Source organism: Boleophthalmus pectinirostris, unplaced genomic scaffold (assembly GCF_026225935.1).
Source record: "Boleophthalmus pectinirostris isolate CB_2022bp ecotype Guang Dong unplaced genomic scaffold, ASM2622593v1 HiC_scaffold_9, whole genome shotgun sequence".
In the NCBI taxonomy this organism is placed as follows: Eukaryota; Metazoa; Chordata; class Actinopteri; order Gobiiformes; family Gobiidae; genus Boleophthalmus; species Boleophthalmus pectinirostris.
This window is the reverse complement of record NW_026571541.1, coordinates 31,690,429-31,711,577: the sequence shown is the minus strand read 5'-3', so window position 1 is coordinate 31,711,577 and position 21,149 is coordinate 31,690,429. Positions and strand designations below refer to the sequence as shown.

General features: G+C 38.9%; 1 protein-coding gene across 1 annotated transcript in view; it reads right to left on the bottom strand.

Moving 5' to 3' along the window:
- Positions 1 to 21,149, bottom strand: part of LOC110162887 (short transient receptor potential channel 4-like) — a 44,395-nt gene that overhangs the window by 11,692 nt on the left and 11,554 nt on the right. The window contains 4 exon segments of the mRNA XM_055147974.1: positions 1,280 to 1,593; positions 3,041 to 3,180; positions 6,023 to 6,359; positions 18,875 to 19,390. Of these exon segments, the coding sequence (XP_055003949.1) occupies positions 1,280 to 1,593; positions 3,041 to 3,180; positions 6,023 to 6,359; positions 18,875 to 19,390 (1,307 nt within the window).

Genomic DNA, 21,149 nt, shown 5'->3' with positions numbered 1-21,149 from the left:
TCTAGATTATTCAGACATGCATAGATCATCTAAACTTTTTGATGAGGGACGTTATAACATGGTAGAAAGCCAATTTTGCATAATACCCTCTTTAACAATTTTTTACTAAGACAATAAGACGATAAAAGAGAGTAAATCATAAATAAAAACAATAAATGCATAAAGCTAAAACTGATCACGTTAAAAGCCAGAGAATAAAAGTGGGTGTTAAGACTATGTGGTGTTCAAAATGAGACTTAAATCTCGTTTTGGAGACATATTATTGCGCTAGTCTGTTCAACACTTTAAAAACAAACAATAAAATCTTAAAATCAACTCTAAAATGAACAGGATTCCAGTGTAAAGACACAAGAATTGGTTTATGTTCTTGGTTTTTGGCTCCTGTTCCCTTGTGCAGCTGAGTTTTGGACTAACTACAGATGGGAAAGTGCGTTTTGAAAGCTGCCCGTGTAAAGTGTAAAGTCGTTCAGACATGATGAAATAAAAGCATGCATGACCTGTTTAAAGAGATTAAAAGATGAAAAAGGTTTGACTTAGGTCCGTGTACTATTCGTTCTTTTGAATTTAAATATAAGAAATATAGTAAAATGGGAAAACAGTTTGTTATCTCATTATTCCATTTTAGTGTCAAAAAAAAAAAAAAAAACAGATTTCGACCTCAATTTCCAATATTTAATTTAAAGTTTAAAGTCTCAGTGACTATTTTAATTTTTATTTGCCCTGGAAGTTTATTTCGTGCCCCAGAAGTTCAAAGTTCTGGTGTTCTAAGGAGAGTTTATCGCTGCTTCTTGTTTCTCGTCATGGAGTTCAACAATGACTTTTTGAGACGCGAAAGTAAGCGCATCGCTGTCAAAGAAGACGACACGTTTGTCCACAAAATTGCAACGATTTTTCAAGTAAGTCCTTCCAGCTGCAGAACTTCCAGGGCAAATAAACCAGAGAGAATAAAATATCAAAATTAAAATAGGCACTGAGACTGTTTTTTGATTGGTTTTATTTGAGATAAACGTTAAATTAAATATTGGAAATATAGGTTGAAATCTGTTTTTTTTGTTTGACACGTAAACAAAAAAAATTAAATAAACCATTTTATCATTTTATTGTTTTTCGTTCTTAATTGAAATTCAAAAGAACGAATCATACATGGACCGACTTAAAAGCTGCAAATGATAAAAACTCGATTTTAAGACGCTATTTATCTCCAAATCAAATTTAAAATCACTACCAGGGCTTGGTGATTCCTTTGTTACTAGAAATAACCAGTCTAGATGATACTGACGTGGAGAAGGCGTTGTTTTGCTTCTGGCACCGGATGCCCTTACAGTTGTCCTCGCCGTCGCTATCGTAGTAGAAGTAGAGCTGGTTGAGTCCGTTGGCGAAGGCGAGGAGCACCAGGCAGTAGATGAAGAGGAACTTGAGGATGTCCAGGAGCATTCGGCCCAGCGAGATCTGCAGCGGGCCCAGGTGGGAGTTGGCCGTGAAGAGGGCGATCAGACGCAGGGAGCTGAAGATGTTGGCGATGGCGAACAGCGACTCAGCCACCAGAGTCGGGTGCCACATCTCCCAAGAACAACGAGGCTTCTTACCGCTGTACTGGAGACAGACAGAGAGAGGTGTAATGTGTCAGTTTTTTGGTGGAGAGTCCGTCAAATGCTTTTCTCCTTCCAAACCTAAGGGCAATTTTAGTATATTTGTCCTCACCTGGATTTTTTTTTCTTAATTTTGCTATTAAAACTCCCCCCTTCACCCCCTAATGAAGTGTTATACATCATTTTTTTCAGTACAACCTGTTATTTCACAATCTGCTGCTGTAGTTGTGTCATATGGCTGTAATAAAAGCTATAGTACCAGAAATACAAATGAAAAAAAAATAAAAAAAACTGAAAATAAAATTCACACTGTCATACAAAACACAGAAAACATGTATAAACAACTTTTTGGACATAAAAAAATAAAAATAAAAAATTAGGACCTTAGCTACAAAAGTGCAAAATATCAAGTCTGCAAGTGAACTAAAAATAAATAAAAAATAAAGTGCAATGGCCCCATGACTTTCTTGGTGTCAGTCATGGAAAGAGCTGGTGTCAGGTCCAGGGCACAGAGCCACATCACTTCCTGCATTTCCATGGTGTTTATTACATTTGGATTTGTACATTTTCCCTGAATAAATTAATGCACATTTTTGTCCCATTGTCTTCCATTCAAAATGGCTTTTTTTACTGGCATAACTTTGCCAGTATATTTTAACTTTTTGATTTATTTTTCATTCTATGGTGTTAAAAACACTTTCAATTTTTTTTGTCTCAGTGTGTTTTTTTTTACTGTGTATCTTCCATTACAAGGTTATATCAAAAGAAAGATATTTGTACATATTTTTCCACACTGAAGTCCAGGGATGTAGATATTTGAGGTTAAAATGATATGGTCATGTTCAAGAGGAGCCCCAGCCTCTGATAATCCCAACACAAACTAATTAAAATTACCTGAAAGAAACAGAAAAAAAAAAAAAAATGTTTTCTTTTTTTTTTTCATGCACATAATTTGACTTTTGCTGTCAAAACTGGTATTTTAAGGGGTTAAAATTTCAAAATATTATATCTTATTTGGTATGTATGATTAGGGCAGGAGTAAATTAAGACACTGATATAAAATAGTTGGACAAAAATCTGTACTGCATAAACATATTGTGGTATTCTTTTCCAGTGTACATTTTTGTCACACAGGACCACAGGTGTGATTCTTCTAAAGGAGTGCGAGAGGGTTAAAATAAATTACCTCTAGACTAGAATTAATCCAACTTAGAACTAATAAGTAGATAATAAATCTGGAAACAAGATGAATAACCTGATATAAGTTTTAAAATCTTGGCCAGATCAGAGAAATATGCAGTGCACCACAGGTTTATCTCCATGGAGACAATATTACTGTTCCTAGAATGTTCCAGTGTGGCATTAAACTTACATGAACAAAGCCATAAAAATCTTAAAGCAAATGTCAGATCCACCCGCTGACCTGCTGACCTTTTACTCAGCAGCAGTACCTTTGCATAGGCCACGATCTTCAGAGAGATGGTTGCCAGATACAGAGAGTTCATGATGAAGTCCATGAGGTTCCACCAGTCGTCCACATAGTCCTCAAAGCCGTTGTCCCACATCTGCTTGATCTCGGTCCAGATGAAGCCTGCACAGATCAGGAAAATCATATCATAATGAAAGACTAATTCAAAGATCAGAAGGCCTGGTGTTTCCTGCGGTGACCCTGGTCTGCTCTCTGCGCTCTCGTCCTCGCTCTTTGATCATGCACACTTATTATCTTATTTCTCTCTTGATCATTAGGAAAATTCATATCCTGCAATTTTATCTCCAAGTGCATCGTTGAGACTAAACATATCATTATTTTCATATGGTTAAAGAAAAAGAAACGTCTGGTTGCTTCAGTAATGCAGTTCTGGTAAAGACCTCGGTTAATCCAGGCTGCTCTTTTGGTTTCATATTTGGTCTGGGATTATGCTGGTGTAACGCAAGTTTGTAAAAATGTAAAGTTTTGGGTGAAGTATATTGAAATATTTTTAACAGAACACAACAACAAAATAGAAAATAAAAACCAGTCCAGTTATTGCGCATATTGGGTCTAGTCTGTATAATCAGTATTTTAATCCAAGTTATTTTAAACCCAAGTTATTTTAAACCTCTAGTGGACAAATTTAACCAGCTGTCTCAGCATCGATGAAGTATTGTTAGTGTAAGACAGGAGTGTCAAACTCATTTTGGTCCGGGGGCCGTATCCAACAGACTTTGATCACAAAGGGGCCGGATCAGAAAACTCATGTCATATAAACCCCAAAAATAACAATAAGTTCAAATATTTGTGCAGAGAAACGCAAATCTATTACAGAAATCTTTTTTAATTGATGAACTCTTTCTTATTATAATATTATGAACAACCTGAAACTTGAAGAAAAATTCAATTTCAACACAATGTTTTAACAATAACTTGTTTGCAAATAGGAATAAGTAAATTTTTCTTGTAAAATCCTGCACTCGGCTCCACTTTTCTCATGTTGGACATTTTTCTGATGAGGGTGTCACGGTCAACAGTCAAAACGATCGTCCTTTAAGAGCGTTTGGAAAGAGACAAGTCTTCATTTGTGCTGCTCTGGTGGGAGGGGCCACGTACAGAGACGCTGGAGACGCTGATATGCTCAGCACCGCAGAAAATTACCAATATTTTAATAGAAAATATAATTAAAATATTTTAGTAGAAAATCACCCAAGGGCCGCATTAAAGGTCTTGGAGGGCCGGATCTGGCCCCCGGGCCTTATGTTTGACACCTGTGGTGTAAGACAATACTTGTGTGCAGCGCAGACACCGTACCTAACAACAACAATAATAATGATGATTTAAAATAATATGTAAAGAGCAACATAAATATCATGCTGTAAATAAGAAAATAGGTGTTACCTTGTTAAGTGGAATTAGACCAAAGTGATCCCAAACCATGGATCGCTTTTTTCCACTTGTAGACGCCATCGAAAATTAAACAAATGTCAAAAGTCGCCAAAAGTCGCCAAAATCACCACTAACGTCACACAATACTCCTCACTACCCAACATTTTTAAGAAATATTGGTGCATCTTTTATACTGTAGCAGTTAGGCGCTTGTCAGACCACAGAAGTGCGCTGAACACTCTGAAGCACTCTGAACCAATCGCAGAGCGGAACATTCGCTGAGCCAATGAAACGCTTCGATACACTGAAGCGATTGACACACAGAGAGAAGCAGTCGGGGAGGGACCGACACTTCCACACTTCAGTCACGTGCAGCTGCAGCGAGACGAGCTCCGAGGCAGTGCTTTGGAACAACTTGTTTCAGAAAGAACGAGACGTGCTCCGGAGCTCCGTCTCATTTGCCCATCACTACTTTTAAAGAACGCCTCAAACTGGATTCACAGCGTGCGTTTTGTGGACTGGGGTCATTATTTGCGAAGGACAATTTCTATGGATAATGTGGATGTGATGCTGCACTTTAAATTTATCACTTCTGCTCATTATTTCCGCTGTATCCTGAGCTTGTATCTTGCGTCTCTGTGTCCGTCACTTCTCTGCCCCTGAAGCTCTTTTTTATTGACTGTTACCGTAGTGTTGCTGATGTTTGGTGGTTATGACATGACAAAGCAGCTGACACCCAAAACCGGATCACGCCTCCCTGAACTCTGGGTGAAGCAAACGCAGCCAAAATCAGGCAAATTCTCCAGTAGTGTGTGGCACACTTGAGTCTAATATATTTTCTTCAACAATATAGGTGAGTTTCAGATGACGTCATTGTTATTAAAAGCCCGCGTTGCTGCTGGGAAATATTTTGGTCGGAGGCAAGAAACACGGTAGCGTCAAACACAATGCGTAACCTCGTGTATTTATCCCCGATAATGGTAAATTCCTGCTGCATTATCGGATGCACAAATAGAAGCACGGAAGAAGGAAAATGTCTTTTTCATATTCTGAGTGAAAAGAACCACTAACGGTGAATTAAACGGCTTTCAAACATTCACAGAGCAAACGTAGAAGATCCTAACAAACCGTGGACTCCAACAAGTTCAACAACACATCGAGACTCTTGGAGGTTTTCATCTTTTCTGCTGTGAATGGCCCAGGAGTTTCCACCAAGTCATTGTGGATATCGCCGAAGTGAATATTTGGCCAGGTAGTTGGCGATTCCGACCAGAAATTTGGTTTGGTCCAGGCTTTGTAGAGGTTGAAAAGGGTGATTTGGCTCCATCGATGCTTATGACCAATTTCTGGTCAAATCGTCTTCGGTCCTCTGCCGTTAGAGTGGATAAATAACCGGGATCAATATCCTTTACTGGCTTTCTAGCTCCGTCCGTCATGTTGAATTAGTGTTTATTGTCGCCGACCAAAATAATTCCCAGCATGCAACGCGCGCTTTTGTCAACAATGAAACTCGCCTATATCGTGACAGATCTAATCATTATCACAAAACTGACAATAAACCCATTTTTCTCACCCAACACCCAGGGCAGTATCATCCACTCCACGGTGGTCGGCACGGGGCCCTGGAAGTCCGGGTCGGCGGAGGCGATGTGCTGCGAGGCGAGGAAGAGGAGGAAGAGGAATGTGAGGTAGGAGGTGGTGTGGCAGATGAACTTGATGAAGGGCTTGCGGATGAAGAGGCCGTAGCGGCTCTTGGGAGACACCAGGTAGAGCAGGGAGAGCAGGGGGAAGAGGAGCCCGATCAGGATGCAGATGACGAGTTTGACGGCCCAGTGCCTCCTCCTCCAGCCCGGGAGCTCGTCGTACCAGCGCGACGCCAACAGCTGCTGACAGTTCGGCTGCGCTACGAACTAGAGACACAAGACAGTTAGAGTCAGGTTAAAGACAGACGAGTAGGCTAAATCAATTCTTTTGAGTTTTCTACTATGTTATAACATTGTTTCTTCATCAAAAACATGCCTGGAGTGGTTTTATATGTCATCCATGCATGTTTGAGTAATCTAGTGATCTCTCCCGGGCACTATTCAAACCCTCCTTATGGTTACCTGTAAGATTGTGCAATGTTGGGCCCGAAAAAACCTATGTCACCCATGCTCCAACATGACAATTCTGCATAAATATTTTTTTAAAAACTGATATAAAACTGTAACTTCAGGAGAAGAGGTGGGGAGACTCAGAACAGCAAAAACGAAAGTGAAACTTAGGCTACGTTTTTACGATAACGGACTGAAAAGAAAACGCAAAAGTGGCGTCGCGTCTTCACTTTTTATTCCGCGTTTAGACAAGCGTTTTCAGGAGGACATATGCGTGCATACAGTGACGCAAAAGTGTGTGGAATTCGATTGGGTATGCATGCCAGGTTTCTGTGTACTGTATGTATGTGACGTAAACGTGTACGCGACGTGAGCAGATCTGACCAGAGTTTTGCGTCTTGGGCAGTGTAGACGGAAACGCTACAAAGGAGTGTATTAAACTTTTCCACTCCGAAGGGTGGTTTCAGATTTTTGCATTTTTAAGCCCCAAAAACGCCATCAACGTCTAAACGAAAGGTACTTCCGATAAAATATTTTGTCGTTTTTACCTGCAAACAATCTCGTGTAAACAGGTCCTGAATACGCTATTTTCAGTAAAAACAGCATTTTCAAAACAATAAAAGGTAACATAGTGATCTAAATATGTTATGCGTTAGCAGTTAATAACCCATACAAGTGTAATACCTTCTCTTTAAGGTGCACTTAATAAAATAAAATTAAAAAAACAAACATTTGAATCACAATTGTGGGTCAAATTAACCCTGTAGTTTAGACATGTTATGAAACCTAGAAACACTTCACATTTACCAAGTGTAAATGTGAAGTGTTTCTAGGTTTTAAAACACTGTGAAATGTCACAATTGTCCAAAAAAAAAAAGTCCAAAAAGAATGGATGAAATTGCTTAATAGTAAACGGTTCTTTTTCCCTTTATTTGGTAAAACGAGATGATAAAACTATTGATTTATATTTACAAGCACAAAAAGATAAAAAGACTAGTAACTGGGTATATTTCTATTATACAGTTATCTTCTATTATATTTTGGGCTCATAATAACAGAATATACAGCATGTTTTAAGAGTAAAGAGGTTTTTGTTTACAAAGGTTAAATGACATTGTGCATTTTAAAACTGTAAATTCTTTTGAATGAACAGTAAATGTGCTCCCTCTTGTGTGTTCTGTTCATTCAGTAGTACAGTACAAACACAGTGTCCATGTGGAGAATACAGGGTTCCCCATTATTACTGTAGCCCAGCGTACAGTCCACAGCTGATGACTTGTCTATCACCCTGATCTCCCATGATGCTTTGCTGTGCCCTTGTCAGATGTGGAGGAGACACGAGAGGCTCCAGGCCAAAGAGCCATCTGGACTCACACTCAAATCAAGGCTTATTTTTAGAAGGTGATTTCTTTTCATATCTTTAATAAGTCGGTCTTTATTAGTCTTGGCAAATGCGTTTGTGCAGTCGAACAGTTTATGCTCGATAATATCACTGGGGTGTTCTTCAGGATTGTTTTTAAAGCCTATTCTTTATGTAGATATTATTTAAGAGTCTCAGGTCACAATATAATTCTATAAAATTATAATAGAAACATTAAATCGAAGAGTCAATTCTATGTATTCAAAAATAGCCAACTTCAAATGTTTCTGTCCCATTATCATCAGAATCGTGTTTAACTGTGTCACAGGTTTGTGCAGAATAAATGGGAAAAAACGATCAGTCGCAAAAACTTCACTTAAGCATTTTTTATTCACACCACAGTCCAACAGTTCAAAGTGCAATATTTACAGAGCAGGACGCTGTAAAACAAGGGTGGGCAATTTTTTTTTTTCCATGAGGCCACATGAGAAGCAAAATATTGTGGAAGTCTGGGCCAAAATGCTTTACTTAATTCTGCATAATATTAAATTGTATTTCTTTATAAAAAATAAAAAAAAGCATTGTTTAGACTGGTAAGAGAATTAAGAAAAAGTGAGGTTGCCTTCCAAAAATGTCATAAAAAAAAAACACCTCTAAAATATAAAAGCAATGCAGCTTTAGTCCATAAAATATGTTTTTTTTTTATAATTTCAAATCAGCTCAAACCGGCCGGTCAGAGTCAAGCAAGTCCAGGTCTAAGTGTAAATCTAACCAAAGGAGCTGAACAATGTCTGCAGTAAAATAAATAAATACAGTATTGTAACCTTTGATTTATCTGATGAATATTATTTCATTTATTATCATTCATTTGAGTAATTATTATTTTGTATATTGTTTGGATAATTTTTTTTTATTATTTTGCATGTATTTGATTGACAATTCATTGTTGCATTGTGTTTGGTTCTGTGGTGCTGTTTTGTTGTTTCAGTGGAGAAAGAGGTGTTGCTGAATAAAGCGTACTGTACACTGTCCTGCCGTGTTGGTATTTTTAGTTGGCAAGGAAAACTTCAAGAAACTACAACTATAAAATCTAAGTGTAACCCGCCATACCCACAGCCTTAAAGGTTGTATGGAGGATTTTTTTTTTGTTTCAGATTGTCAACAATAGTTTAAAATACCATTACAGAGACGCAGCAGCTTTGTAATTATGATGACCAAAAAAAAAATAATGAAAATCCATCAACTGTGGACGTGTTGAGGCCGGATAAACATCAGCCAATAGAAAACGAGGCTCCCTCTTTTTCTATTGGCTGTTAGGTCGTCAATCAAACTCCCTACGTTTCTAGTGTAACTGACTCGTCGTCGCGCGGGGATTTCGTGGTGTATGGGGCGGTTCTTAGAGGCTTTTTCAAACTGTAGCTTCGTCGCATTTCGCACAAAGTTTGTCGCGATGGCAGACGAGAATACACGACCAGTTCGCCACCAAAGAAAGTCCATTTTTCAGGTCGCTGAAAGAAGAAGAGAAGGAGAAAAGGAGCGAAGACAAACTGAGGTGATTCTTGGAGATTCCTTCCAGCGATGGCGCGACTGAAGCAGACAAAGGGTCTAAAAACTGAAGACGCGTCGGTCGGAATTATTTCTAGACAGGAAACTTCAACAGTAATTCTGAACTGGCTGTAAACAAATGTGATTTCTAAAGTAAAGAGGCGGGAGGAGATGTTTCTACTGAGGGAGCTGTGGAGGAGGAGGGTGGTGTCACACATGCACAACATTTGAAAAATTATTTCTCTTCCCTTAAAATATCCTCTATACAACCTTTAAGAGACTGGTAACGACGACATTCTAGGATTACAGTATTTACAGTAGCACTTACATAGAGCCTCAGCACCCACATAGTCAGGCCAAAGAAAACCACCAGAATGAAATACCCCTTAGCCCCTCCCCATGGGCTCATTAGTTAACAAAAAAATAGGGTTTTAAGGTTTAACTTTGCTCATAACCATAAACTCATAACTATAAAGCATATTGTGAATGTGATTGGAAACTGTGCAATGAGCGGAGTGTGCAATACTGGGAACTCTGCAATACGGAGAACTGTGCAATGAATGAAGTGTATTTTTTTCACTGGCTTTTAATAAGTGACATGTATATTTCTTGTTGAGTATTTTATTGTTTTTCTATGTTTTTAGTAGCTGTATTGTATGTGTACCATATATTTCTTCTACTGCGATTGTTTGTCTGTCCTGTGTTCGTGTACAGCACTTTGGCATACTGTAAAGTTTTTAAAGTGCTTCATAAATAAAGTTGGTATGGTATAGTTGGTATGTATATTTTATAGTTTGGCCCCCTGTGACCCCAGCCCCTTGGGACAACGGATGGAAATTAGGCTTAGGCTACAATCCAGTGTGTTTACATCCATGCTGTGTCATGTTTGTTCATTAACATGCTCTGTCCCAGTCAAATAAATAAATAAACTAGAAAAGCACTCAGAGAGCGCAGACCTCCGCCAAGGACTACCCCCATTTTTTATATAAATTGCGATAAAATCAGTCTTCTGGATCAGATCTGGATCAGCCTTTGGAATATGAAAGAGGATCCCATTGTAAATCCCTGAGTCACATTTCGTGGGGTTTGGTCAATAATTAACCGAGATATTGAGAAACAAAATTTTTGGCCCCATTTACCACAATGTTAACTAAAATTTCAAAGTGATCCAGAATCCAGGATTTCTTCCGGATCAGCCCCAAAATGAAATCAGTTCTTCCTTTTCACATTTCCAACAAATCCTGAAAATTTCATCAAAATCGGTGCATAACTTTTTGAGTTATGTTGCTAACAAACAAACAAACAAACAGACAAACGCCGGCAAAAACATAACCTCCTTGGCGGAGGCAATAAATTGCAAATCAGCATAATAAAACTGATTTAAATAACCCCCCATATGACTATTACTTTATTCTCTCATAAACTTAAGAAAACGTGAATAAACACACAAATTATCAATAATGGTTGAGGCCGTGGTCACGTGACGTCCAAAAACGCGCCACGAAGAGTTTTTTTTACGGCGCGACCAGGAAGTGCTCCGGTTTGGCCCGAGGACCGGAGAGCGACGTGGAGACGCAACAGGTGAGAAGTAAGAGGGCGCGGAGGTACCGAGTGTGCACCGGACACACCAGCGGGGGGATAGAGTCCAGACAGCGGGGAAACAGAGGTACGGGACGACGGGAGACATGTGCGGGTCTGCGGGGAAAAGTTTACCGGAGCTCCGCGCGCTCTGGAGCCGGAGAAAGACACGCGCCGCTCGGGGATCAACTCTAATGAAGTATTCAACTGTGTACATTGAAAATTCCCCATTTCCCTGTCCCTCATATTGGTCAATCCCGATTTTCTGTTTGATTACATGTTTTTCCAATCAAAAACAAAATAATATAATATTATAATGGCGTTCGATATTCTTTTGCAGAAAATTAACAATATACATTTTTAATCATTACAGTTTAACGCAAAAAAATTCAAAATGTCTTCCTCCTGCTCCAAACCCACATGGTTTTATTGACAGAAGATTGGCTGTAGATTCATCAGATCATTAAAAACACCCAGTTCATAATTCTCAATATAAAAGAAAATACAATGATTTAAAGCTGAAAATTACATTGTATTGTCTAAAGTGTTTTTTTTTATTATCATTATGTCATCAGAATCGGTAAATTCATGTGCATCACCTTCCTGTTTATAGTCACCATTCTGAAGACTTTTTTTTTTTTTTTTTTTTTTTACAATGGACAATATTTAGTTTTGAATGGTTAAATATTATGGCAATGGTGTTGAGTTTTCATCACTCTGCAACCCATGGATTCCTTCAAGGGTCCATATTACGCTATTTTCTGATTTATGTTATAATGTTGTTTCCTCTTCACAAACAGACCTGGAGTTGAGTTCTTCTCTCAAACAGAAAACACTCTGTTCCACCTTGTGATGTCATGTGGTAATAGAGGAAGTAGTGTGGTAATACACCTTTACTAAAATTATTTCGGTGATTGCAGCCCTGGAATTGCCGATCTCTACTGAACTAAATGTAAAAGGTAGAACTTGAAAACCACAGCTTCATGACATCACAAGGTGGAACAGAGCATTTTGAACAGATGTAGAATAATAAAGGATTACTCAGATGTATGAATGAAACAAAACACAACCCCAGGTCTGTTTGCGATGAGGAAATGCTATTATAAAGCTCACAAGAGTCAATTTCACGTAATATAGGACCTTTAAGTCGTATGAAAATTGAGTTTGAAATGTTAGTATCATGATAGAAATTAAAAAACAATAACGTGAAACCCATGAATAACTATTTTTTTGTTGCGTAATGAAAGCAATTTGAGAGCTGACACAATTAGGACCTGTCTAGTGATATTATTCTAAAATTGATCTAAAAATGTCTTAAAATTGTGTTATTGTTGTTAATTGTTTGGTGAGATGGTGGAAGATTTCTAACACTGACACAGACACACAAACTGTAGTGTCCATCTGCCCTCACTCTGCCCACTGCCCAGACACACACACTCGTCTGACCGCTGAGCCGCAAACATGGACAAAGCCTGGTGTCAAATATACTTTTCCTCATTCAGTGTAATCACAGTGGTATAAGGAATAAGCGACATTTACATTTATTGCAATTTAAGTGATCAAAACTGAAAAAATAAGCAAGATTTAAGCAACAACGATATCAGAGGCTAATGTAATCTGTGTTAAAATAAACAGAAACGTTCCATTGAGAGCTAAATGAGAGTGATAACTGTGGGGAGTAAAAAAGTAAATAAACTATTATAATTATTTTTAGCTTGTGTTTGTGTATCTCTCCAACCAGAAGGTCAAAGGTTGAAATCTCAAAGTGAATACTGGGGGCTGGGCAAAGTGTTTGTGAAATCAGTAAAGGCTACTACTGCTGTTACTACTTCTAAACAGACTACCGTATTTTTCAGACTATAAGTCACACTTTTTTTCATGGTTTGGGTGTTTCCTGCGACTTATACTCTGGTGCGACTTATGTATTGAAATGTTCACACTGAGAGCTGCGAGAGGCTCTAGGCTTGCATGTCAGTATCTGCTGCTCCACTTGGCACTTAACTCTACTGCGCATGTCTCCTGCAGAAAGAGCCTCTGTCCTGTCTGTATCATGTCAGGCGATCACACCTTTACTTCTGTACCACTGAAAATTTAAATAATCAAGGCGATTGAGAAGACCGAACACAAATGCCCCCAAAAAGAAAATCATATTTTGCAGATTACAAGCTACAAGTAGCGAAATCTGCAGCTGAAAACGGTAATCGAGCAACAGAAAGAAAGTTTGGAGTGAGCGAGAAACTTGTGACACCGGGAGGGTGCAACATGAAACTTTCCTGGAAATCACTGGATGGATCGACAAAGCCTGAACTTCAGTGACACTGAAACCATCCTGTCGGGATTCAGAAAGGATGGAATAATTCTAACTGAAACAGAAGAAGAAGCTCGGAAGTGACACAGAGGATGAAGAATTGAATGGATTTAGTGATTTGGAGTGAGATGGAGAGTTTGGTAAACTTGTTCTGTTCTGTTGTTCATGTTATAGTTTATCTGAAGAACTGTTCATATGTGACGTTAACAGTCTGTTGTTCTCTGTTCTATTGTTATTACAGCCTTTCAAGATGAAATGTTTGTTCCTGGTCTCTGATTTTATAAAATTAATTTCCCCCAAAAAGTACAACTTATTGTCCAGTGCGACTTATATGTTTTTTTCCTTCATTACGCATTTTTTGGCTGGTGTGATACTCCAGAGCGACTTATAGTACTAAAAATACAGTACTAGTACAGGTAGCCCTTGGTCTGTCTTTTAATTGTAAAATTACAACACATATTTCCTATTAAGAGATAAAAACTTTTGAATTTTTTTGTAGCGAAATGTACATAATTTGTACTTTTGTACTAAATGTGCAACTTGTTGATACTGAGCAGTCATTAGACAAGACACTTTACCTGTAACAGTAATGCAAAATGTAAGACTTTACACAGACATCCAGTCACTGAAAAAATTAATTTGAAAGAAAAATGCTGCATTATCCACTAGGCCTGTAACGATAATCAATAAATCGATTAATCTTACGATAACTTTTAACGAGCTCAATAACTTTTCCGGCCGCAATAAATTCTATTTGCAGCTTGTTTGTTTTCCTCGCTCTCTCGCTCTCAAAGAGACTGAATGTTAGAAGGCTTCTATCGCTCTCTGACTCTTCTCATTTAACAAGCATAAAGACGCTTGAACCAACGTGCGCTGTGTTTATCAACACAGCGGATGCGCGCGTCGTCTGAGTGCTTTCTGCAAGTGCAGAAAGTGCCGCTGTCTGTCTCGACGCCGAATCAACACTGGTGAGTGGGACAGTTCTCAACAGCCACGTGCGTCAAATGCAGCGAGCGCACAAACAACGATATAAACCCAAACCCGAGCGACAGAACTAGCCTAGCGCCCGGTAGAGCCCGAAATCCCGAAACCGAACCGACACGACACCAGACAGGACAGTGGCTCCCTCATAGCTAAATAACATCCTGTGTCGCGGGTTCATACAAACACTTCAAGACCAAAATGACGAGGCCACAGCAGCAGCCACAGAGACGAGACACAATATTCCAATGTAAGTCAGTGACTAAAATAACTTTTAAGGACAATTTTGTTACAGAGACTTAATAATCCATTTTATTTATTGCTTTGGTTGTATTTGGTTCAACAATGGTTTATTAAAGTGCATTTTTGTCAACAAGTCCTCACTGTGAGCCAGACACTTTAGGCTAGTCCTGTGTTAAGTCTGTTTTATTTAGGCCTGTTGTTTTTGGTTGTCTGTGTTAAATGTTCTTTAGAAAGTCAAGTTTATTGATCATTGAGAGGATGTATTTGCATTTTTATTCCATGGTCATTATATTATTTGAAATTGGTCTCAAAATGTCAATATTATAATTTATTGCAATAAATTCTTGGTCAATTAATCGTCCAGCAAAATTTGTTATCGTTACAGGCCTATTATCCACAGCCACATTCTGTTCTGTTCTATATGTCTTTTTAATGATTTTACTTGAGTATTTTCTCCTGCTCCAGCACAATCTTCTGCCGAGTGTTTTGCGGACAGATCTAACATCATGTGGATAACAGTAAATGGGTGACTCCCAAATGAAAACTTAATGAGTTTGAGTTTCACGGAAATGGCCATCACTTATTCCATCATTAGCCCCAATTATGCAGCATCCAGGGACTGAGCGAGCGTTTAGTGACCAGCTAAGAGCCACACGATCACATGTTCATGCCCCGGGGGACGTCCACACCCTAGGTCCTCAGTCCCGACACTATCTGACTGAAAACAGTTCACGTTTAATCTAAGGAGGGAGATGGGACTGATGATGAGTCTGAGGCACAAAGTAAGGTATTAAGGACTTATATTTTGAGTAATTTTGTGAAGAAATTGGATTTGAGTAACATTATGAAGTAACAGCACAGGGGATACGCAAATGCAAAGACTTAAAACTTAAAAGCCATTAGCAACAAAAATAATAAACAGATCTATTTTTGTCTTTCCATGTATCATTGTTCATGTAGGTTTAGGTTACATTTACACTGAAACGAATCACCGTATGGGAAACATTTTGCGTCCAGACACGTCATTTCTGTGTCCACAAGCCTTCCCTATCCACACAGGTTTGGGCATATGTGAGAGACGTGATCAATTAATTTACAGTTACACATGATTGTTGTATGAAAGACTTGATTAATTAATTTACAGTTCTACGTGACTGTGGTGAATTAATGTACACTTTAATTGTTTTGAGGTTCATTGACACCCCCCCTATTGTTTTTATGGTGTTATTATTTTAAATTCTGAATGTTGTTGTTTTTACGAGATGTATTTGAACCCCCCGCACATTTTTTTTAGTACGTGCCTTGAACAAGACTGAAGTGTGTTTTTACCGCAGCTAGGCACGGTATGAGAACGGTTACTGTTACAGCCGATTTAATTTTTTTGTGTGTGGCTTTATAAGAAATATCCCTGTTTTTGTGCCTAAGGATCTGTAACACATATTTGTTTACGTTTTACAGAAACAAAACTTAAAACCACATGGCTCATTTGCATAAACTAAGCGCTCAAAAAACAGTTCGCTCCTTGTGCCCTGACGCGTCCGGCTTCTGTCGGACTTAAAAAGGACACGACTCAGTGGAATATATGTGTTCTTTCTGTGACAGAGAGGGTGTTCTGCTGATGGTGATTCTGTTCTGTGCAAGTAGTTCTAGCTACGCTGTTAATCATAATCACAATAAAATTTTGATTTGTAAGATAAGATAATACTTTATTGTTTCCCATGGGAGAAATATGTCTTGAGACAGGGGATCACATGCTTTATCACAAAGACAACACAACAACATAAGCACCAGAAAAACATCCACCATAGAACATAAATAAGAGACCAAGTCTGACCACGAGTGATGCACCAACAGGACCTTTAAATCACTCTTTACAGGCAAGACCTTCATAATCTTGTATTCTGTTAATAATTGTACACCCCTTAAGTAAGTATTTATTTATTTATTTATATAGCGCTTTCACAGACATTTTCTGTCCCCAAAGACGCTTTACACAGCATTATTCAGCATTATTCATTCACTCTATACCTGGTGATGGTAAACTACTATTGTAGCCACAGCTGCCCTGGGGCACACTGACAGAGGCGCGGCTGCCATGCCACTCGGCGCCATCGGTCCCTCCGACCACCACCATCACTCTCACACACACACACACACACACACACCACTTTCATACTAGGCAATGTGGGTGAAGTGTCTTGCCTAAGGACACAGTGATTGAATTGATTGTCTTAAGCCTGTGTGCAGTTTTTTTTGATTGCACTTTCCATAAGTCTTTTACTTTTATTTTTTAACTGCACTATCTGAACAAATGATAAATGCTTCAAGGCACTCAAAGTCAAGGAACCACTCACCCTGACTCACCTGTGGCTCAGTGGATCTGACCACTTAGCCAATGATACTGACGTCGAGAGCGGGATTTAAACTGCCAACCTTCAAATCTGTGAACAAACGCTCTACCAGCTGAACTACTGTTGCCCGGCCATAATTATACAACCATAATTATTCATTTGTGCGATTCATCTAATGTGAATCAAAGATCAGTTTGGGCCTTTTTAATAGAGATCTAGAGCCAGTCCTCTTATCTGACAAACTGTTCACGCTTTGGAGCAAGAAACGTGACCATGTTTTGTGTTAAACTGCACTGATTAAAAGGCATACTTCCTTACACCTGATCTGGACAGGTCCCAGAAGCTAAACAGGACGGGGCCTGGTCAGTACTCTGATGGGAAACTGCTGTCTGGGTCAGAGGGGCAAAGGGCACAGATGGGCATCCTCAGTTTCACCCATCTGTCCCAGGGCAGCTGTGGGTGCTGGTGTAGCTGAGGGTGGAGTGAATGTCGAGTATTTTGGGTGTCTTAAAAGGTGCTATAAAGGCCCATCATGATACGAATTTTTTAAAATAAATACATTTCAGAAGAAATTATAGACGACAAACTATATTGATAATACTCAATCTAATCTAAAGATGCATTGTGTAACTTTTGTGGTGGAGGGTCCGCCAAATGTTTTTCTTCATTGTGATGTTATTGCTTTGTCTGGAAAGTTTCACAGTATGATATTAAACCTTTCTATCTTCATGGAGACCAAACCAGACCAAGTTACAGGTCAGAACCGTCGAGAGTCGACATCCGCTCAGAATGTGGTATTTTTGAGCTATAAAACCACTTGTAAATGAATAAATGTAAGGTAGAGTTTAATGTCATACTGTGGAACATTCCAGGCAGAGTAATGACATCTCCATACAAACAAGCAGGTGATGGATCCCCAACCAAAACGTTACGCAATGCACTTTTAATATAAATCTCATAATTGATCTATCATATTTTTCTATTATTTCTACCCTATTATAATATAGATTATTTCCTTTTTTCTACCATATTTTTCTATACTATAAGGTGCACTTAATATCCTTTAATGTTCTCAACAATCAACAGTGCGCCTTATAATCCAGTACACCTTATGTATAAATTCTGGTTGTGCTTACTAATCTCGAACCGATTTTATGTGGTACACGGCGCTCAAAAATCTGTCAATATGTTTTAGTACGACTTTGGTAAACTACAATGCCATACTGCTTGATGCATTGTCAAAGCATTACAGCGACTGTAGTCAGGAGCCTCAAGTGGAGCCAGGGTCAGAAGGAGCCGGAAGAGCCTCCTGGCACACTTCCTATTTGGCACGTGGCAGCGAGAATGTTGGCTATGTCCACTCATATATAGTCTATGCGCAATGCACACTGCCACTGTCGCCTTGTCGCAGAAAGAACACATATATTCCACTGAGTTGTGTCTGACAGAAGCTGAATCACATCTGCACACAAGGAGTGAGCTGTTTTTCAGCTCTTATAGTTTATGCAAATTATCCATGTGGTTTTAAGTTTCATTTCTATAACGTAAACAAATGTGTGCGAAGCTGCAATAAACACATTAGAATTACGGGCAGATTACGCCTAGCCTGATTCATCAGCTGGTTTCACTTTGGTGCCTGAACTTGCACTTTCAGGCCTTTGCGAACCGTCTTACGTATTCCGATTTCTGACCTAGTTGCTGGAGAGAAATGAAACTGAGCGAAAACACTAGGTGGCACCAGCCTGGCTAGATTACGCCACGATCTGCCAATGGATCATGGACGCCTGGGCTAAGGGATCAGTCTCAAGTGTCGTCCGTTTGTTGCACTTAATGTGCCTTATAATCCGGTGCCCCTTATGTATGAAAATAGACGAGAGAATTCAACATTATTGATATTGCACCTTGTAGTCCAAAAAATACAGTATATTGCCCTTTTCTTGAACCTTCTCTGCCCCCTCACACTCACCTCCTTCTGGCAGTACTTGATGGCGAGTTTGAGGCGTGCCAGCTCATTGTTATTCTCCTCCAGCGGGTTGGCGTTGTCCTTGTAGTTCAGGATGATCTGCAGTTCCTTGGAGCTCCGCGTCTGGTCCAGTAGCTCTTTGGCGAAGCGCTTACAATTCTTGGACAGCTCCTCGTACTCCGACTTGAACTCGTTCTCCACCTGGCTCAGCTCCTTCAACTCCCAGCTGAGTTGAAATGCGGTAAGGAAGGGGTCTTCACTGGACAGTGCGATGAGGGAGGGGCTGGCCAGGGCCTTGTAGACGTTGAGGCGGGACCGTGAAGTTCGGAGCCCGTCCACGTCGCAGGAGGACATGCACTCGACGCAGGCGCAGCGCACGTCGTGGGGCTGGGGGATGGACACGCCGCGGGCCAGGAGCAGTTTGATCACCTCGTAGTTGTTGGTGTGGGCTGCGAGGATGATGGGGGTGATGTCCGGGGTGAAGTCCGAGAACTGCGTGTTCAGGAGCATGGCCGGGAGCTGGAACACAAATGTACACGAGCAGTCAAAAGTCTGGACTCATTTATTCAATTAGGAATATAACAATAACCGAAATATCATGATATTGTATCGTCAAAGTTCTCACAATAATATCGTGGTCCATCACAATATATGGAATTACAAGTCTCTTTGCTTAAATTAAGAGTTATGGTGCAGCAATAGCTAAAAAAAAGACAGAGGGAACTACATAGACCATGATCCTTTGCTCCATTTCAGTGCAGACTACAAGAAGAAATAACAGTTCTAAACACTTTTAAGTCTTAGTTCTTTGGATTAAGACTTTAAGAGGAAAAAGTAGCATATTAACAGTTTTGTAAGACTCCACAAAATATCGCAATAAATATCGTACCGTGAGGTTCATACCGTCACGAAATCGTATTGTGAGACTTGGATATCGTTACACCCCTACATTCAATGTTTTTTTTCTATATGTTACCAATGATACCAAAAAATACTCTTGGCGATTTATCGAAACAGCAGCCCACGGTAACAATACTGTATCACCAGATTTAGTGCCACAATATATATCGAAAACCTACTAGACATGTTTCCATTTCTGTTTGCAACATCTGAATAGTCCTCCTTTGCGTCTGATCTGACCAGTGTTGGAAGGTAGGAAAGTACAAAAGTAAAAGTACAATACGTGAGTACAAATTTTAGGTATCTGTACTTTACTAATTTACTAAGTAAATTTTTCAGTATAGTGGCATCTGTTCTTTCTACATGGTTGGAGACCTGCTGAAAAAGCTGAGCACAATTTGAGTTAACGTCTCGACTTTGAGCAAACCAATGCATCAAATATCAGGAAAATATCGTACCGAGAGATTTGGATACTGTTACATCGTGAACCTCCCCAGGATATCGCAATAAATATCGTACCGTGATCGTATTGTGAGACTTGAATATTGTTACACCCCTACATTCAATGTTTTTTTTCTGTATGTTCATTACTTTTGATATTTGATGTGCAGACTGAAGACATCAAATATATGAACTAAGCTGTATGGAATTATGTAACAAAGAAAAAAATATATCACAATTTTTTTAATCAAATTGTCAAATTAGCCTCCCTTTGCTTTATCGAAAATATTTAGTAGAGGATCAACACGATATAAAAACACTCAAAAACATTAAACAATCAAATAATACAAATTGTGCAAAGTGACGGATTTACTGAGCCTTAAAAGCCATTGGCTAAATGGATGTAATTCAACTATTTATTGGCCGTTTTTAGGCTCCAATCTAATCTAATCCACTTTATTTATATAGCACATTTCACAAATAGTTTCCAAAGTGCTGCACAAATACATAATAATAATAATAATAATAATATAATGATAACATAAATGCTCAGATTTAATCATACTAGTCTTGAATTAATCAAATAAAATAAGAGCAAAACCACAGAATAGCAATAAATAAATGAAATAAATAAATAAAAGACAGAGGACCACACAACGCAGTTTCAAATGTTTGAACTTTAAAAAAGCTGTTCTTAAACTAATTGAAAAACATAATTGTTACATGACACATTTCAATCATTTTTTATATTACATACATTATTATTATTACGCTGTGTGCACAATTATTAGGCAAGTGAGTATTTTGACTGATCATGATTTTTAAGCATATTCTCCAACTCCACTCAACTGTATAAACTTGAATTCTTATTGGATTTACCGTATTTTTCAGACTATAAGTCGCTCCAGCCAAACACCAGCCGAAAAAAAAAACATAT